General features: G+C 41.6%; 1 protein-coding gene and 1 long non-coding RNA gene across 2 annotated transcripts in view; one reads left to right on the plus strand and one right to left on the minus strand.

Moving 5' to 3' along the window:
- LOC141993967 (uncharacterized) overlaps positions 1–19,749 on the plus strand; it is a 33,639-nt gene that overhangs the window by 971 nt on the left and 12,919 nt on the right. Inside the window, exon 2 of the long non-coding RNA XR_012640979.1 lies at positions 610–754. This is a non-coding gene — a long non-coding RNA (uncharacterized LOC141993967). The remainder of the gene's footprint in view (positions 1–609; positions 755–19,749) is intronic.
- The window catches only part of LOC141993965 (uncharacterized), a 30,020-nt gene continuing 19,593 nt past the window's right edge, over positions 9,323–19,749 (minus strand). Inside the window, exons 8-12 of the mRNA XM_074963844.1 lie at positions 19,074–19,184; positions 15,063–15,198; positions 13,045–13,151; positions 11,761–11,873; positions 9,323–10,066 (exon numbers count right to left, since the gene is read on the minus strand). Of these exons, the coding sequence (XP_074819945.1) occupies positions 10,034–10,066; positions 11,761–11,873; positions 13,045–13,151; positions 15,063–15,198; positions 19,074–19,184 (500 nt within the window). The 3' untranslated portion in view covers positions 9,323–10,033. The remainder of the gene's footprint in view (positions 10,067–11,760; positions 11,874–13,044; positions 13,152–15,062; positions 15,199–19,073; positions 19,185–19,749) is intronic.

Raw genomic sequence — 19,749 nt, forward strand, 5'->3', positions numbered from 1 at the left:
CAATGGAGTTTCTGCCCGACACAGTGAATGGATTAACACTCCCCTCACTAATAACAACCCCAATCCCTTGACCATTTTTTCTCTCCCTCCAATAAATATGATGTTAGATTCCCCTTGTCACCAGATGTTAATTCGAGCCCTGACTGACCTTGGGCCAGCCCTGATATCCATATGAGGAGATGTCTGAGCAAGCCCCAGAAACTTGTAAACTCCACTGTTTTTGCAGTTGTTAGAATATTCACAGTTCTCAACAGTCCATCAGTGGAAAAAAGGGATTTAGTGGGAGGGTTGATTTTTTTTTTAAGGTTTATTACAAACCACTATCCCCATTCCATTCTTCAAAGGGGGCCTGTTACAGGAATTTTTCTATCTCTAGAAGAAATCTTTATTAAGGACTCCCTCTCTTACAGGTTTGTCCCTTAAATTAGCGTCTATCAACTATGGCAGTCCCCCAAGAACAACCATTATTCACGGTTAAAGGTTTAAAACAAGTAGGATTTATTAAAAAGCACTCCGAGGATTAACACCCAATAGGTGTTAAGCCTGGACCCAAAACCAGAACAATGTGGGTTACAAATAACACAAAGTGAAGTGATCTACTTTATTCAGTCTTGTGCAGATCCTCAACGATGTCTGACTGGGACTGGACCACATGGGAACAGGAATACCCGACCAGGAGCCACAAATCAGGAACCAAGAACTTGGGAACCACGGGACAGGAACAATGGAGCAGGAACAGAGGCTTCAGGAACAGGTCGGTGTCTTCTATCTTCTGTCTTCTCTGATGTTAGGTGGAACAGGCACAGTCTGCCATTAGGACGGGCAGCATGAAGCATACTGTGATGAGTCCTTTTTTAGTCTTTGGTTACTGGGCAGATTTTGCCACTGGGGTCAGGTGACCCTTGCCCGCCTTTTTGGGTTGCCGGGCAGATTCTAAACAGACTGCTAGGTTTTCCTGCCTTTTCCTTGTTGCTGTGGCTTACCCAATCAGGATAAGAAATGAAAAAGAGCACCAAACAGAATAGAAAGGACAACAAGAAACCAAACAAAGATGGAGGGTAACAAAACAAAATGTCAACTGCCCCATAAGAGCTCCCCTCCTTGATGGCCAAGTACAGTCTTCTACTTGCTTGTGCTATCACCAATGGTTACACTGTTGTCGTACAGGACTCAAATTTTGGTCGTCCTATATACAAAACTGTGTTCAAACAAAGCCAATCTGTAGTGGCATTTGATATCTGAAAAGAATGACTTTACAATACTTTACTTGAAATTAATTTGTAATTAATCCTTTTATATTGTTAACTTTTCTTTTTACCCAACATACTAAGAGTATCATACAGATAATGATCAGAAGTTGAAGTTAACACCACCAACACTGGGTGCAGCAAAATACTCCAAGCCTCACTATAGTAAGCAGACCCGTTAAACAGATTTTCGCACCAATGGCTAAATGCTGATTCCTTTGCTACTCATTTGAGAATCTTTTTGAGTTTTTGGGTAGAATGGTGCACTGTTATCGTTACTACTTTGCTTTCTTTTTCTAATTGTTTTATATGTTTCTTAAGGTCAGGATGATACATCATTTGCTTTAAGACAGAGTGTCCCTGATGTAGCCTCTGTCCCTCATGGCCTCTGAGATTTTTTGAAATGTTTTGGCATTTTGTCTTGTGGAACGTAGTTCTGATAGCACGGATTCCTCTCCCTATACAGGGATCAGATCCAGTACCTCCCGTTCGGTCCATGATGGAGCTCTTTTTCGATTCTGGGACTGCATGGTCACCTGTGCTGATGAGCTCACCTGGCCAAACAGGAAATGGGATTCAAAAGTTCCCGGGGCTTTTCCTGTACACCTGGCCAGTGCATCCGAGTTCAGAGTGCTGTCCAGAGCAGTCACAATGGTACACTGTGGGATAGCTCCCGAAGGCCAATACCTTCGAATTGCGTCCACACTAACCCTAATTCGAAATGGCAATGTCGATTTCAACGCTAATCTTGTTGGGGAGGAGTGCAGAAATCGGTTTTAAGAGCCCTTTATGTCGAAAAAATGGCTTCGTTGTGTGGACGGGTGCAGGGTTAATTCGGATTTAACGCTGCTAAATCCGACAAACTTGTAGTGTAGACCAGGCCTTTGTTTCAAAACTTATTTACAGTTCGATAGCTGACAAAACAATTTTCAGTGCAATTAGAATAGATCAGGATAAAATTATGTTGACCAGTGGGAGTATACAAATTAACCCTAATGGAATCAATTAGGTATTGTAATCCCATTACAACATTGAACATACAAAACTTCCTCTACCCATTGTGTTAGATTAGATCTCATGTATGAATATTTGGAGGACCCTGTTACTTTCATTACATCTGAACAACTAGTCAGGAAGTCATCACTAAAAAGCCATGCACATGTGACATAAAGCTTTTGCTTTTGAGAGAGAGTTGCTCTTCCTCTGAATCATAAAATGTTACTTCCTGTGTATTACTGTTCACAGTTAAGGCGGTTATGGTCTTACCACTAACTTCTTCCTTCCAAACTATGTAACAGTCCTCCTCTTTTTCATTCACATAAATTATAATTGTTCCTTTTAATGAAGTGGGCAGGATAGTATCATACTTTGTTCAGCCCTATCCCACTCATAATTATAACTTTTGTTTACTTGACAATAAGTGTTCCCCATTTTTAATAATCATTAAATTTGACACGTATATCAATGTACAAAAACAAATTATTGAAAACGTGGTGTGAAGGTTTTCCTGACGGAAAGAAAAGAAGAGAGAGAAAAGGATTTATTGACATCACTTAACAAATCCCTTCCAATCCTTTAACTGTGATGAGTGAAACCATTTAAGGGTACCAAGTATCAGAGGGGTAGCTGTGTTAGTCTGGATCTGTAAAAGCGGCAAAGAGTCCTGTGGCACTTTATAGACTAACAGACATATTGGAGCATAAGCTTTCTTTTTCCCTTTTACCTCCACCTGGTAAACTGTTGGGCAAGCCTTGTTCACGGTCACTACTCGACCTAGACATTTGGGACTTAAGGCATGGTTCTTCTCTAAATAGAATCTATATAAAACCCTGTCACCTACATCCCATTCCTTAGGATTTAATATACTGCCCAATCTTTTGTCCATTTGCTTTATCTTGCTTCTTAACCTAATAGCAACCTGCTTCTGAATGGTGCTAGTAGTGCTTAGCAGCTTGCTCATAAACTGATTCATGAGAATACATAGTTGGTAGTTATCAAGCAGCATTTCACCTAGCCCCCATTGCTCAGGTGTCCTCATTATTCTGCCATGTATTACTTCATGGGGGGTATACCTATGTGAAGCAATTGTAGATCTCATAGCCATAAGTATTATTGGGAGTTTTCTATCCAAGTCCTTTCCTGACTGTCACTATTTTTCTCAAAGCAGTCTTTAAAGTCCAGTTAGTATGTTCCACTAACCCAGAGCTTTGTGGGTAACCGGTAACCTGGAATTTCTGTTTTTTTCCAAATGCTTAGCACATGCATTTCATTATGTCACCTACAAAATGAGGTCCTTGATCTGAATCTGTTGTGTCTGGTAAACCTAGCCATCATACTGGCCATATTGTTTTGGGTCAGATACGCCTCTATCCACTTAGAAAAGGAGTCTACCATGACCAGGCAATATTTATGCCAGATCCAGTTTGGGGCAGTGGACCTATGAAATCGATCTGTATCCTTGACTATGGGCCCATATGGCTGGTGTATAAGAGGACCTTTAATTATCTTTTTGTCTGGATTGTTTTCTGCACATGAAAGACAATTATATACATACATTTCTATATCTTTAACGAGGCTACCATCGGACAGTTAAAATTCTGTTGACCTTTATCTCTATTCCAAAATGCCCTTAGTTATGTGCTAAAGTTATTAGCTCCTTTCTCAAAGAGGACAGAATTACAAGTACATGGATTTGCTTGTTTGTGTCTTTCTTATGAGCCATAACCAAGTTATTCTTGTCCTTGAATACTTTGTAGTTCTTGTATTCTCCTTTCTCAATCAGTTCCTTCTGTTCTTTATTTTGAATCTGTAAAGATGTTAAATCTAATCAAGATGTTGGGTCACCTGGTTGCACTTTTCTGACAATATTGGTGGACATGGTCCACAGTTTTTCTGGACCCAGTAGATCTTCTTGTTTGGCTAGGGAATCCACCTTATTATTGAATTAAGATATTTCACCCTGGTTTTCCTGTGCACTTTCACTTTCAACATATAGATTTTTCCTTCTCAAGATTTGGCTATTTTCCAAGCATGGAGTAAGTACTGGGCATGAGCTATTACTTTCCCATCTGCGGACGTCATATTTCATTTGACTCATACTGACATCTGGTTTCTCAGAACATGCACAGCCCAGTCTGAATCTGAGCAGATTAATAAATCTATTTCTGGGCTCGCTGCTTCAATGGTAGCTGCAATGGCCACAACTTCTGCCGCCTGAGCCAAATGTGGAATTACCATTCCATGAAGTATTTTGTTGGTACTTATTTATAGGGAATCATATCCTGTACATGGTTTGCCTTGATGGTAATAGCATCTTCCATCCACAAACCATATGCCCATTCCCAACTGTTGTGCTTGTTCGAAAGAAATTCCTAGTTGAAAGGGGGATTCCAACTGCTTTGAGTCTTCATAGGGAATAGGGCATTTTTGGTCCTCTCCTTGTACCAGTAGTGCATATGGTACTAGTGACAAATTCTGTACTTTCTCCACTTCTACATTTCAGTTGAGGAGGTGTAGGGTCCATCCAGCCAGACGTGAAACTCTGCCTTCATTAATCTTGCCCAATAGCAAATACTTAATTGGCGTATGCGTAGTTCTTAGTACGACTGGAGACATTCCTATGATATACTCCCAATGCTGGAGTGCCCAGGTCAACGTACATACCTCTTTTTCACATGGTGAAAATCTTTTTTCTATCTCACTCAGCACTTGAGATCCAAAAGCTACTGGCTTTGCTCCTACTCCCACATCTTGCAATAACACTAAACTTTCTCAGTGGTAGCCAATTGTAAGTAGAAAGGTTGATTTGGCTGAGGATAGGCCAGAGCAGGAGCTTTTACAAGAGCCTTTTACAAGTTATAATTGGCAAAATGCTGCTTCTTGTTCTCTGCCCCAGATCCACTCTTAGTTCTTTTTCAACAAGGTATAAAGAGGCTGGGCAACTTCTATATAGTACTTGATGAAGTCTCTGGAAAAACCTGATTGACCTAGGAAGGATCGCAGTGCTGATACATCTTGGGGAGCTGGTAGCTTACCGATCAGCTCTATTCTCTGGGCATTTGGTCTTCACCCAGATTTACCCAGTTCTATTCCAAGATATGTGACCTGTTATATGTGACAAGATATGTGACTGTTACAACATCTGTGCTTTTACCAGATTGATGATTAATCCAGTTTCTTGAATTCTACTTAATACAGAGTCCAAGATCTTAAGGTTTTCTTCTTTGGTTGTGGTTGTGATTAGCACATCATTTACATAATTGATCACATTACTCTTGCCATTTATTTCATCCCACATTCTAGTGACAAATTTATGGCAGATTGATGAGGCGTTATGGTATCCCTGAAGGACTCTACTGAATGTCAACTGTCGATCATCAAAAGTGAAGGCAAATTTATACCAAGAGCTAGGTATAGGGGCGGTGTTGAAAAAAATGCATTTGATAGATCTAAAACAGTGAACCATTTAGCTCCTGCCGCAACAGCCGCCATCACTTCTTGAAACTTTGCCACCACCGGCATCATTCCGGGTGTTACTTTGTTTAATTCCCTGTAATCCACTGAGAGTCTCCACGTCTTTTTATCTGCCTTTAGTACTGGCCAGATGGGAGAGTTACAAGTGCTTGAGGTTTCTACTAATACTTCTTGACCAGTGAGGGCATTGATTGTCTCTCTGATCCCCTTTTCTACATCTCCTGAATACCTGTACTGTCATTGAGGTTTTGGAGCAGACCCGCCAAAACCCCAGCACTTATCTTCCCACACTGCAGCTTATATGTAGCAAAAGCATTAAGATATTTCATTGCTACTTCTGCAACTTCTTGTTCCTAGTTAGGAATCTTCAATTCCTCAGGAGCTTTCACAGCAGCTACTCTATGGGATGCAGGCACAATGAATCCTCTCTGTGCAATCTTGTCTTGAATTAAAATTCTGTTAGGCAAGTCCATAATAAGATTCAGTCCTTTTAAAATATCAACTCAAATTATCCCTTGTCCATCCAAAGACTGGATACCAAAGGTAGTTTTGGCAGTTAACCTTCCAGTGTTCTGTGTTATGGGCTCTAAGAAATGCACAACACTTTCTTTCCCATTGTAGCCTTCTAAAATTTTTATTTCTTGCTTAGGACACTTCTTTAATTCTGATGTTGTCTTTCTACAGATAAGAGATAGCATGGCACCTATATCCACAAGAATTGTTTGTTTGAATTTACCAAACCCCCCTTAAATGGGGCATCTACCACTGGTCTTCCCCATGAGTCGTCAATTGGTGCCACCACTGAGGAAGAAGGAAGAGTTTGGCTCTGTATGTCTGTATGATTTTGCAGCTGCGTTTGCTTGACTGATGTGGCTGTTGATGTTTCATCAGAAGACTTGGCAAGTATGAAGGTGAACAGTTCATCAGTGGGCAATCTATCTATTGGGTCCTTTGTTTCATATTTCAGTAGAGGTCTTGTTTGTCTTGATAATTTTTTGATTCTGTGTGATTTGAGGCACCCCTCGTATCTGACTTTGGTACACAGTCCTTGCTATTGGAACTTGACTTCTTCCCTTTCTGTTCATTGGATTCAGTGTCTGCAAATTTCACTGCAGATATTTTCTTCTACTGCCAATGACTGGGAAAAGCTTCTTGCTGCAGTTCAAAGGCTTCTCTTAGCATTCTTCAATCTCCTTTAATGTCATTAGGACCCAAAGACCCAAGGTTGATCTTTAAAGTAGGAAGGAGCCCTTGAATGAACGCTTCCTTAAAGTGTGCAGTGTCGCAGGTAGTGTTCCATTCACTATTGGTGACAGTCCTGATAACCAATATAGAAGTTGTTTTCTACTCAGAAACCTCTCAGGTCTTTCATCAGGTCTTTGCTTGTCTGAGTAGTACTTCCCTATGAGATTTTCATGTGGAAAATAGAGTTGGTAGACTGCTTCAGAGACCTCTCTGATGTCTCTGGTGCTTGCAAGATGAACTTCTCCTGGCAAAGTGCTATGCTCTTCACTACACATACACTCTCTCAATAAAGCTGTGGTGTCTTCCTTGCTGATGACTAGCATGCTGCTTAACTTGGACAACCCTACCAGTGCTCTTTCTTTGCTGAGTGGACCTAATGTCTTCCCAACAGCTCTTGCTTGATCAGGACCGTAAGGTTTTTTTTCGTATCTTGTCTCCACTGGTCTGTTAGGTCCATAATTAACCACAGTGGTGGTGACAGAAGCCATGGGGGGATATCTTTTTCCCTCCTTCATGTCCCTCAGGCTCTCTACTACTTCCAGTGCTTGAGGAGCAAAAGGACAGGAATCTATAGCCTTTGCCTCCCATTGACCCTGTAAATAATCAATTTCTTCATCCTCTTCTAAATCTGAGTCCCCAGACCCATGGTTCTCTTAAAGGATCCCCATTTATTGCTGCAATAGTGCCTTTTGCTTTTCTCAGCTCTTCCCTTAAGTTACAAATTTTATTGTTATAGTGAGAATGATTTCAGCTACCTTCCTGGTTTCTTTTAATATCTTTAATTAATTCTTTAGTAGAAGCCTGAGATTCCTCTAATTTCTTAATTAACACAAGTTTTCTTACTCTTTTTATTAATCTCATAACTTAACTCTTGTATCTGCTGCTCCAGCTGATTAATTTGCATTGACTGACTCAAATGCCTGAGCTGACAAGGCATTATTCTGAGCAGTCAGCTTCTCTTTTTCAGTTTTCTGATGCCCTACCTGCTCTTCTAACCTGACTGTGATTTTTTTCTTTTATGTGCCCATCTAGTTCTATTGACACCATCATCAAACCATAAACCAAAGCCCTTTTCTTTAGCTTGTTTGGGACAGGCTTAGTGGTAACAAAACTTTCCCACCTCGGACAGAGTTTCTCATAAGCCTTAGTCCTCTTAAACACAGCCTATGCCCAAGGATTTTTACATTTTCTGAAATAATTCACACAATACTTGAGAGAATTTTTATTTATCTCCTTGCTCCAGCCATCAGAGCCAAAGGTTCTGGTGCTCATCCTGCAAACCTTACTGTCTGATCCACACACAGACACAACCTCTGTGGCTGTGAGCAGTGCTCACCGGACTCTCTTTAGTCGGAGCCTGCCTTTCCCAGAGCTACCAAAGCTCAAGCAGTACCTACCAGCTAACTGTGCTGGCCTCTTCTTCTCCAGCAGCACTCACTGGACTTTTCCAAGTCCGAGCCTCTGCTTACCCAGAACTCACACGAGCTCAGCAGTGTCCAGCAATCTGTGCTGATGCCTGCTACACAGAGCTGATCAAAGCTCAAGCATCGCACACCCCAGTGTACCTGCTGTACAGATCTTAGCAGCGCTCAACAGCAGTGTGATGCCTGCTGTATAAAATTACCAAAGGCTCAAGCAGCGCTCACTGGCCAGTGCTGCTATTATAGGTTTTCCCTTCTACTGAGAGATCGGTATGATAGATCTCAAGTCAATGAAGGCTACACTCAGAAAGACCTCAAGACTTCTGGAATATGCTGCTCAAACAGTTTCACTTTTGTTTCTACTGCCTGTCCCTCCCTTCTCACATTTGTCTCCGGACTTCTCCTTCTTGTCCAGATCTATTCTGCCCCCAACAATCTTCTATTCATTGAACTTTTTGAAACTTTGCACTTTTAGAGAGAGGTAAGGGATTGACTCTGTGTACACAAATTTGCAGAAGGACAATAGGGTTGAGGTCTGTTATTTCTCACCTCTATATATTATTTTATTTTAAAACATTTTTGCAGTTAACAAGCATGTTATCTCTGGAGACACAAATCCACAGTTTGAGAACTGCAAAACTGCTCAAGATGAGCAGTCCAAATTTATTAATTGGTTCACCACTTCATCAATGGAAAGTGGATATACACCAGCCTTTGCAAACCTGATCAGTTTTGCCACATACTTCATACAAACTCACTGGTAAAGATAAACAGTTAATCAAATTTATTGACTACAAAATAGATTTTAAGTGATATTAAGTGATAGGCAAAAAGTCAGAGTTATATTTTATTTTATTTTGGAAACTAAGCATGCAGTCTAAACTCTCAACCCTATTAGACTGGGCAACATGTAGATTAAGCAGTTTTTCTCACCCCACTGGACATTGCAGTTCATAGTACACAGATTTCACTCTTGAAAGCTGAGCCAGTCCCCTCAGCTGGAGTCTTTAGAGTGTCCTTGTTGCTTGCAGCATAGGTGGGTGAAGGAGAAAGGCTCAGCATGGGCCCCCTGTGTTCGGTTTTATATCTTCAGTCCATGTGCTTGGAAAACACAAGTCCATGCATGTCTGGGTGCATTGCTGAGTCTCCAGGCAAGGTTGAGCAATTCCCCTGGTGTGGCCTCATGCAGGTGAGTCATTGCATTGTAGCTCCCTTACTGGACAATGGTTGTTGATGGGTTGATTGACACCCCGCCCTGGTGTTGGCTACTTTCCTTGCTGTTGCCTCTGGGGAGCTAATATCTGGCTGATTCCCTAACTTTAATGCATGTTTTAGTGACCACCATACAACACAATTCTCATAACTTCATATGCATTAATGATATACATATATGGATAGAGAAATGACTTTCAGCAGATCATATCCTTTCCCCCGATACCTTACAAGGTATGCTTTATACGTAAGATCATGATTATATAAAAATGAGGAATATGGGGGTTCCAGGATGCCCCCCCCAAGGTATAGGGTGTTACAATCTTACTCTAAATGAATACATTATTGGTGTATCTGAAATAAGTTATACTGAGGTCTCAATCTTGAAAATGGTTTTGCGTACGCACACAAGTAGTCTTGTTGACTTCAGTGGCACTACTTATGTGCCTGAAGTGTTTGAAGTAGGCCCTAAAAATGTTAATGAGAAATGGACAACAATTAGCAGTTTCTGTATTTTTATTTTCAAAGTCTGATGTCTTTTTTCCTCATATTGTTTTAAAACAAACTTTAATAAGACACTGTCCGGTTCAAAATGATTTTTTAAAAATTAAGTTTCTTTAATAGCACTTTGAATTATTAAATTTAAAATAATTTTAAAAGTCAGTTTACTTGCTACCATTTAGACACTGGTCTTGCATTTTGATCCATGTGAACAAATTCCTGAGTCATGAAGATCTCCATTGATTTCAGTGGGTCCCTGCATCGGTGGAATGCAGGACCAGGGCCAAGAGCTTTTCAAGAATTGGAAATGTACTGGAACAGCTATCCCAGAATAATTAAATTATTCTAAACCAAACTATTTCTAGAGTTAAATTAGAAAAAGGCATTCTTATTCTGGAATAAGAGTGTCCACCTGGGCCATTATATTGAAATAATTATTCTTGAAGAATTATTCAGGATAGCTATTTCAGAAAATGTCGAAGTGTAGAAAAGCCCTCATACAGTTGATTATTTGAATTTCACTCTGCTTAGACAGTGCAAATAAAAATTATCTAGGGTCTTTTTGGTTCTCATGCACTGGCACAGTGGTGCAGTATTTGGATTAGAAACAGTGGATTATATTTAAATCCCAACAAAAATTGATTTTATTTAAAAAAAATAACCATTTCTATTACTGTTACGATATGTGAAATTTTATTAAAAATAAAATCTGAATTTGGAGCATGACATGTCTTTGTAATCTGGGCATTAAATTTTGGCTTTACATTTTTCATGTCAGAAACAGAACTGGTACAACTATATAGTTGAGTGGATTTACTCCTCTGTTCTTCCAGCATTGTTCCTTTTCCATAGTGCTGCCACTATGTAGTCCAGTTTCTCAAGGCAAGTACCATTACAAAGAGGAATTCAAACAAGAGAACAGCATACCAAGCATCTTCTATGATTTGATGGCAGCTGGACTACTGTAACATTTTCCCTCTCTTAGTTTAGGGCTGAATATCTAGCCCACAATTTACACAGCTCTCTGGGTCAATTAAGACCCAGGATAGGAAGATTTGTGCAGTGCATGTGGTGGTGGGTAGGAGGGAACAGCAGACAGGCATTCTGATAAAGGATTACTTACTAACAATGCTCCAACTGTGCCTGCACACTGCCCTGCACAGTGCCCATGTAGGAGTCATGTTGCTAGGCAAACAACTACTACAATGGGATTCTGAGGCAAAATCATGAAGGAGAGCAATTGCTCTGAGGATGTGAACTGCACTTGTTTCTGAATGAGGTGTTGATTCTGAATCCTAATAATAACAATTTAAATATCAGCACCTAATTATTTCTCTGCTGATCATTTTAGCAGAAACATCCAGATCTTGCGGAATTATGAACAGAACATGGGGCTGTGGGCAGAAGTTAGGGCTTTTCTTCACTTAAAAGGATGCAGCGGCTCAACTGTACTGATACAGCTGCACCACTGTAGCGCTTCAGTGAAGATGCTACCCATGCTGACAGGAGGCCACTGCAGCCTTTTAAGTGTAGACAAGCCTTAAGTGAAGTAAAACCTCCAGAGCAGAATCTATTTACGTGATCTTTTTTTTCATTAAGAACAAGAATCATGATGAAGCTTTTCTGTTAATGTAAAGGCTGGAAAAGCAGTAAGTACATACCTTTTTCATTCTCTTTTTAGTTGATTTAAGCTTCTTGCTGTTCTTGAAAATTGACTTGAAAGTATTTGAGGAAATCTGTGGTGTAACCTTAATATTTAAGCCTGGCATCTTGTCTGTTGAGACAATGAAGAATATAGTTTCCTATTTTCGACTATCAAAAACTAAATATCCTTTTTTTCAACCCTCTCTAACTCACAGAAATATTCACTGATGTAATAATGAAGTGTTCCCCACAATCAAATTCCACTGTGATTTCTATTTTTCTTCACTGTTTTCTATTGACCTGCCAACAGAACAGCATTTCTGCCTCCAGATATTTTCCTCTCACACAGAATATCACATCTGTCTGATTTAAAAAGGTCTTGAAGTTTGCAGTTCTCTTCTGATTGACAAATGACTGCCACACAGCAGTAATTCTTGAGAGCAAAAATATTTGAACTATAGACAGAACAGCATTTTTTTTTTTTTTTACTTTGCTAAATACTAAATCACAGTTCCATGGGATGTGGGAGAACCAGCAAGTGGGAAGGAGCAGATGGGATAAACAGCCACCAGGGTTGGGGCGAGAGCTGGAGTGTGTGTGAAAGTTCACGATTGGTTAAGGAATGGCTGCTGGCATTTCTATAAAAGATAAGTAATACATCAGTACATATGATATGGTTATTACAGAATTACTAAAGTATAAATTAGAACAAGTCATATATATGACTTTAGTAATCCTGTAACCAGGATTACTAAACCATATCATATGTACTGATGTATTAATTATCTTTTATAGAAATGCCAGCAGCCATTTTCAGCTGCTGTATCTGCCTCCTTTCTAACCCTCCCCAGTGCTGCATAACTCCTAACAGTTCCTTGCTGTTGCACCTCCTTATTCCCATTCCCTCACCAATCGTGAACCTTCACACACATTCCAGCTCTCTCCCCAACCCTGGTGGCTGTTTTTCCCCCATCTGCTTTTCCCCATGTATAGCAGATACAGCATACATAGGCATTTTCAGGATTTGGATCCTTTTTCTGACTTGTACCTTGCATTCACACAAATATAAGTACACAAAGCTCAATTTTCCATAACAGGGTCTTTTCCCCTGACATCTGTTACACTGAGAATTCTCTAAGATACTCAAGGTTGTATTGTATTTTAAATAGTACTGAATTTGCATAGAAATTTAACTAACATATAACATTCCTCATATCCTTTGTATAAACACCCTGATGAACACCTAAATAATAAGTAAAGTAATTTTTAAAGCTTATGGACTGAAGTTGGAGACATTCCACCTTTTTTCCTCTCCGTAAGAGCTTCCAGGATGTCAGTTGCACAAAGTTCTCCTATAGCGTTGCCATCTAGATCAAGTTCTATCAAGTGTTCAGAGTGTTTGATTAGGCTGCATTTAAGAACAACAAAAAAAACCTGAAATCTGCTGTAAGTAAAAAACAATGTTATACATTAGTAAATAAAATACAAGTATTTTAATGTAGAATGTAATTAATGCCAAAGACATATTGTTAAACAACTGAAACAAAAGCCATCATTCTTTGATAATTCTTCTGTCTAGTGACCTGATCCAAAGCCATTACTCTCATTGATTTAGAGGGCTTTGGATAGCCCCCAAATGAGTACATGGCTCCTCTTATAGGTTTCCTTTTAGAAAATGTGTGCACTTCTTCACTATGATTCTTTTTTAGCTAATAATTTGAATAGAAATCCTCAGTAATAAACACAAATAACACTGCCTGATTCCATCTATTGGATTCCCATTGAGTTCAAAGCATGTGAGAGGTCAGTTCCATAATATTATTTCAGGGGAGAAAATTAATGCATTATAATGGCCAGTGCTGTTTGGGTAGCTGTAAATAAAGACCTACCAGCATTTTCACAATACATTTCTATTTCAGGAAGTTATGACTGGGCTTTACAAAAACTGATTATAACAAAAAATTATAGTTTTTAAGACCAGAAGAGACCATTATGACCATCTTGACCTGCATAACACAGCCTATAGAATTTCACCCAGTAAAATTTATCTCAAATGGCCAAAAATCTTTGTGAGCTTGGCAGCGGAGACTGAAGAGTTAGCATCCAGTCACTATGGTATTTGACAGAATAAACATCTCTGTCATTTGTCTTTTTTCACCTCTTAATCAAAACTGAAACATCACCCTGTAGAGGTGAAATCACTGGATACTCTAGGAACTTTGACAGCAAAACTGAATCTGGAGAGAGCTTAGCTCGGGGGTGGAGGGCGGACTTTTTTGGCCCGAGGGCCACATCAGGATTGCGAAACTCTATGGAGGGCCAGGTAGGGAAGGCTGTGCCTCCCCAAACAGCCTGGTCTCTGCCCCCTCCCATTTCCTGTCCCCTGACTTCCCCCCTCAGAACTCCAGACCCATCCAACGGCTCCTGCTGCTTGTCCCCTGACCGCCCGCCCGCCCCCCCGGGACTCATTACCCCCATCCGACCGCCGCCCCGCCCCCCCGCTCCCTGTCCCGACTGCCCTGGCCCCTATCCACACCCCCGCCCCCTGAAAGGCCCCCTGAGACTCCGACACCTATGCAACCGCTCCCTGTCCTCTGACTGCGTCCCCATAACCTCCACCCCATCCAACCCCCCCTACTGCTCCTTGTCCTCTGACTGCCCCCTCCCGGGATCTCCCACCCCTAACTGCCCCCCCATCCAACCCTCCCTGTCCCCTGACTGCTCCGACCCCTATCCACACCCCCGACAGGCCCCCTTGGACTCCCATCCTATCCAACCCACCCTGTTCCCCGTCCCCTAACCAGCCCCCCCTAGAACCTCCGCCCCCTGCCCCCTGACTGCCCCCTGGGACCATGTACCCCTTATCCAACCCCCCACTCCTCACCCCCTTACCATGCTGTTCAGAGCAGAAGGACTGGCAGCTGCGTCACCACCATGGCCGGAGCCAGCCGCGTTGCCCATGTGGCTGCAGGAGACAGCAGGGGAGGGACCAGGGGCTAGCCACCCCGGCAGGGAGCTCAAGAACCGGGCAGGATGGTCCCCTAGGCCGGCTGTGTCCTGCGGGCCATAGTTTGCCCACCTCTGGCTTAGATGTATGTATTTCTAAGATCCTTCCAGATAGAGTCAGAGCACTCACACTATACTCTACGCCATACCTACATACTTCAGATATGTTGCATGCAGAATATTTGAGGGGCAAAGCCAACGGTTACTAGTACTCATTTTGGAGCAAAAAAACAGACAGACATTCTCCAAACCCACGTTTCTGAATCTAGTAAAAGAAAAAAAGGCACCCCCACCTTTGTAACTTATAACTTACTAAGTTAAAAACTGAGTGAACTCCAAGACCATCTTTTCTCCTCCCTTTCCTCTTCCATCTATGCCATTATCAGCCAAATGCAATTTAACTAACCACGGGCCAACTTCAGTTTTCTTTTTTTTTTTTTTTTTAGTTCCTGCAAGAAAAAAATCCCGCGATTATTCTGGGAACACCCTGTATTAGGGGTGTGACTCTAATAGCAACAGGAGCTATGTGCTAAATTCTGCACGTGCTATGCTAATAGTAGGGGACACATTTTTAAACTAAATAGCTCCAGCAAACATACATGCTTATCAATTGCACAGGCAAAACCCATGGGCGAAGGGGGGTCCTGGAGCTTTCAGCCACTGGTCCCAGAGCTCCAGAAGCCATGGGTTGCGGGGGCACACAGAGTCATCAGCTGCCACAGGTGGTGGGGACCCCGGAGTTCTGAGCTGCTGGGGCTGCAGCGAGGACCCCAGAGCTGTCAACTGTGGTGGCAGCAGGTGCTCAACTCCTCTGCCCCTGCAGCAGGGCTTGGGCTCTCTTACCTCCCACGGGGCTCGGGCTTCAGTCCTCCCACTCATTGTTTTTAGTAAAAGTCACCAACAGGTCACAGGCAATAAAACAAAAATTCACAGAAGCCCATGACCTGTTGGTTATTTATAGTAAAAATAACTGACAAAATAACTGACAAAATCTTAACCTTACTTATTATTGATCACACATTATGGTGGTTCATGTTAAGCTGCAAAACAATTGGAGAAGCATGGTTTGGAGACTTACTTATACGAGCGAAGCAATTCACTGGATAATTTCCATATAGCTGATAAAGATGTTAGACCAAATGTAGCCTACCGTATGTAGTTGCATGTTTTTGATTAAGAATAATGGTGACAAACAGCAGTGTGAGTTATAAATCCAGTGTAAATTAGTTCTAAGCCATGTGTAATGGTCAGACCAGTGGTCCACCCTGTCTTCCAACAGTGGTCAATGCCAGATGCTTCGGAGGGAATGAACAGAACAGGTAATTATCAAATAATACATCCGCTGTCATCCACTCACAGTTTCTGGCAAAGAGAGGCGAGGGACACTCAGAGCTTGGTGTTGTATCCTTGCCCATCTGGTTAATAGCCATTAATGGACTTATCCTCCATGAATTTATCTACTTCTTTTTTGAACCCTGTTATCATTTTGGCCTTCACAAATCTCCTGGCAAAGATTTCCACACGTGGACAGTGCACAATGTGAAGTAGTACTTCCTTATGTTTTTTTTAAAATCTCCTGCCCAAGGGTGGCCAAACTGTGGCTCACGAGCCACACGCGGTTCTTTTATTGTTAAGGTGTGGCTCGCACGACCCTCCCTCATTCTCTGCCTACCTGACTGGAGGCGAGGGAAACCCCACCACCACCTTTGTGTCATCTGCAAACTTGATGAATATGCTTGATAAATACCTACATCCAGGTCATTAATAAAGATGTTAAACAACACCGTACCCAGAACTGATTTCTGTGGAACCCACTTGAGACCTCCCTCTAATCCGACACCATTCCATTAGTAGTCACTCTTTATTTGTGGCTGTTTAATCAATTATGTATCAACTTAATGGTAGTTCTGTCGAGCCCACATTTCTTCAGCTTACTTATCCAAGTGTCATGTGGAACTGTCAAAAGCCTTGCTGAAGTCCAGGTATATTCCCATTACCAACCAAATCAGTTACCCTGTTAAAGAAGGAAATCAAGCTGGTTTGGCATGATTTGTTCTTGCTAAATCCATGCTGGCTGCTAGTGATTATCACTTCATCCCCCAGGTATTCACAAATTGAATGTTTTATACATTGCTTTAGAAGCTTCCCAGGTATTGGAGTTAAGCTGACTGGTCTATAGTTTCCTGGCTCCTCCTTTTTAAAGATGGGCACTATATTAGCCCTTCTCCAGTCTTCCGGGACCTCTCCTGTCATCCATGAGTTTATTGCCAGTGGCTCCGAGATTTCTTCAGCATCTTCCGGTGAATAGTATCTGTCCGGCCCTGCTGATTTGAATTCATTCAAATTGATCAGAAGATCTGACGTGTTCTTTACTTATCCTGATCTGCATCCCTTCCCCTTTATTGTCTATGGTAACTTCACTAGTCATCCGGTCACATGTTATTTTTTGTGAGAAGACTGAAGCAAAGTAGCATTGAACAGCTCTGCCTCCCTATTATCTTCCATTACCAGCTCACCTTCTCCATTGAGCAGTGGACCCACACTGTCCTTGATCTTTCTTTTTTGTCTGATTGAAGAACTCCTTCCTATTGGTCTTTAACATTTTTTGCCAGCTGTAACTCATTCTTTGCCTTGGCTTTCCTGATTTTGTCTCTATACGCTCATGCTAGTCCCGTGTATACTTCCTTGGGTGACATACCACTCCTTCCTGTATGTGTCCCTTTTGGTTTTTAGATTGATAAAAGGTCCTTGTGCACCCATATTGGCGTCTTGTGGCTCTTCTTATCTTTCCTCTATGTCGGAAGAGCTTGGTGTTGAGCCTCCAGTATTACATCTTTTAAGAACTACCAGCCCTCTTTAACTCCTTTTCTTCCTAATTGGTTTTCCATGGGACCGTACCTACTATTTCTGAGAGTCGGTTGAAATCTGCCTTTCTGAAGTTCAGTGTCCTTGTTTTGTTGTTCTCATGTCCTCCTTTCTAAAGGCTCTTGAAATCTATTAGATAATAATCACTTCTTACCAAGTTCCCGACCACCTTCATGATCACAACTAATTCATCCCTGTTGGTCAATATACACTTATACAATCAGCTGGGTCTGGATTCCTGTTGCTGATGTACAGGAATGAAAAAATTCAGCTTGACTTTCAAATCCCAAGACGCTTTTACAGCACTGAGAGGAAAAACATCTTTTTACTTGTAAACTGAACATGAGAGATCTGGAGTCAGAGAGAGACAATCAAAATGGAATTCCACAATGTCATTTTTACAGTTACTTAACAGAGTAAAAGAGCACATCAATGGTTCTTCTACAATATCTATGGTTAACTGTTCAAGACTGAAAACCCAATTTTGAAATGATCTGTACAAAAGAGGAATAATGAGAAATAGAGTTCTCCTTTGTCAGAACATCTCTGCCTGGAAGCACGAGACCAGACCAGGCCACTTGCGTGTTGTTTAAATGTGGTTTTAATAATCACAGTGCCACACTATGGGTCAGATCTTGCCTACCTCTTATGAAAGTGCACAGCCAGGTCAAGGGCAGGGGGCTGTTGGGAGCCTTTCCCACCCCTTTTGTTGCCTTCACAAGGACCAGTCTGGATTGCTGTCCTGGAGCTCAGGGCAGCATAGGGACTACTCCCTTGTGGCATACAGTGCTCTATAGCAGTTGAGGATGAAGTAGGGCTACAGTCTTGCTGCCCTTCACACCAGCCTGCACAGAACTGGTGGACAGAGGTAGTGAATTATACCCCAGTAGTGTAGTAGCAAGCACACTCCCATGGTGCACCAGGGAGCTCTGGGAAGCATTTTGTCTCCTAGTGCTATTTCTGGCCTAGTGCAACTGTACCCCACTGTTTATCAGGGGTGGGCCTCAGTGGATGATCTAGCCTATATGACAGTCAAAAAGGCCTTTTTCAAACTGGAAAGCAGTACTCTGTGGGAAGGTTTTTCCATTACTAGCTTGTTGCGGTGACAAAAACACTGGAGACAAGAGCAGAAGTGAGAGAGGGAGGATGATGGGGGCTTTAAATCAAGATTGGTTTTCTTTCTAAAAAACACCACACCTTGTTGTGCTAGATGTAAAAAGCACTAGGTGAAATTCTATGGCCCGTGTCATGCAGGAGGGAGGTGAGACTAGATTATCATAGGACCCATCCCCACCCCCCGGCCTTAAAATCTAATGATGGGGAGGGGGAAGCAGGAGAACCGAACCACGCATGACAGATGGTAACCACATTGCTTAATGTGCTATTGGAAGGTTTTCAGATACTACAATGATGAGGACTTATGTATAATAGAACAAAACCACACAAAACTGAACTGTACCTTTTCTTTTCTTTTCCTTCCTCATACTACTTTCCACTGTGTTAGAGCTTCCTGTTTTGGAAGCAATGTTCAAGCCAGAAGCTGTTGAGTGGATACCCAAACCTTTGTCTGCTGTTTGTAAATAAGAACAGCCATTCAAACAGTTGCCAATTGATGGAGTTATATAAAATTTTTTGGAACGTGCAGTATTAATTATTTGATATATACACTCTCCCAAGTTGACATTGTCCGGGATGCTGAGGGACATTTACCATAGAAGGATCTACATAGCTATTAATTTTTTCCATCAAAGATAATTTTGTAGGGGGGAAAAGGTTTGCATATTTCAGCACAAAGTTTCTATGCTATTTTTGCTTATTTCTGATTTCTTATATCCCTTGTTATAGTTTAGCTAGTATTGTCGTTTTGGAAAGTTTGAGCATCTTTTACACCGCAGTACATTCACCATTATTTTGATGCTCCATTTATCTTCCTCTAGCATATAGCCAGATTCACCCTTGGAATGCAGCTTGCATCCCCCGGTGTCTGCTGGGACAGCCACACCAGTAGTTGTGCAGGGAGGCAGCATCTTAAATTCTAGCCATCTGAGTCATTTTAGTGGAAGCTGCCTGAGAGAGATGCTGAATTTGGACATCTCACATGCAGGCTTCCCCTGCTACAGTTGATCGAAAAATGC

The sequence above is a fragment of the Natator depressus genome, chromosome 9 (assembly GCF_965152275.1).
Source record: "Natator depressus isolate rNatDep1 chromosome 9, rNatDep2.hap1, whole genome shotgun sequence".
Lineage (NCBI taxonomy): Eukaryota > Metazoa > Chordata > Testudines > Cheloniidae > Natator > Natator depressus.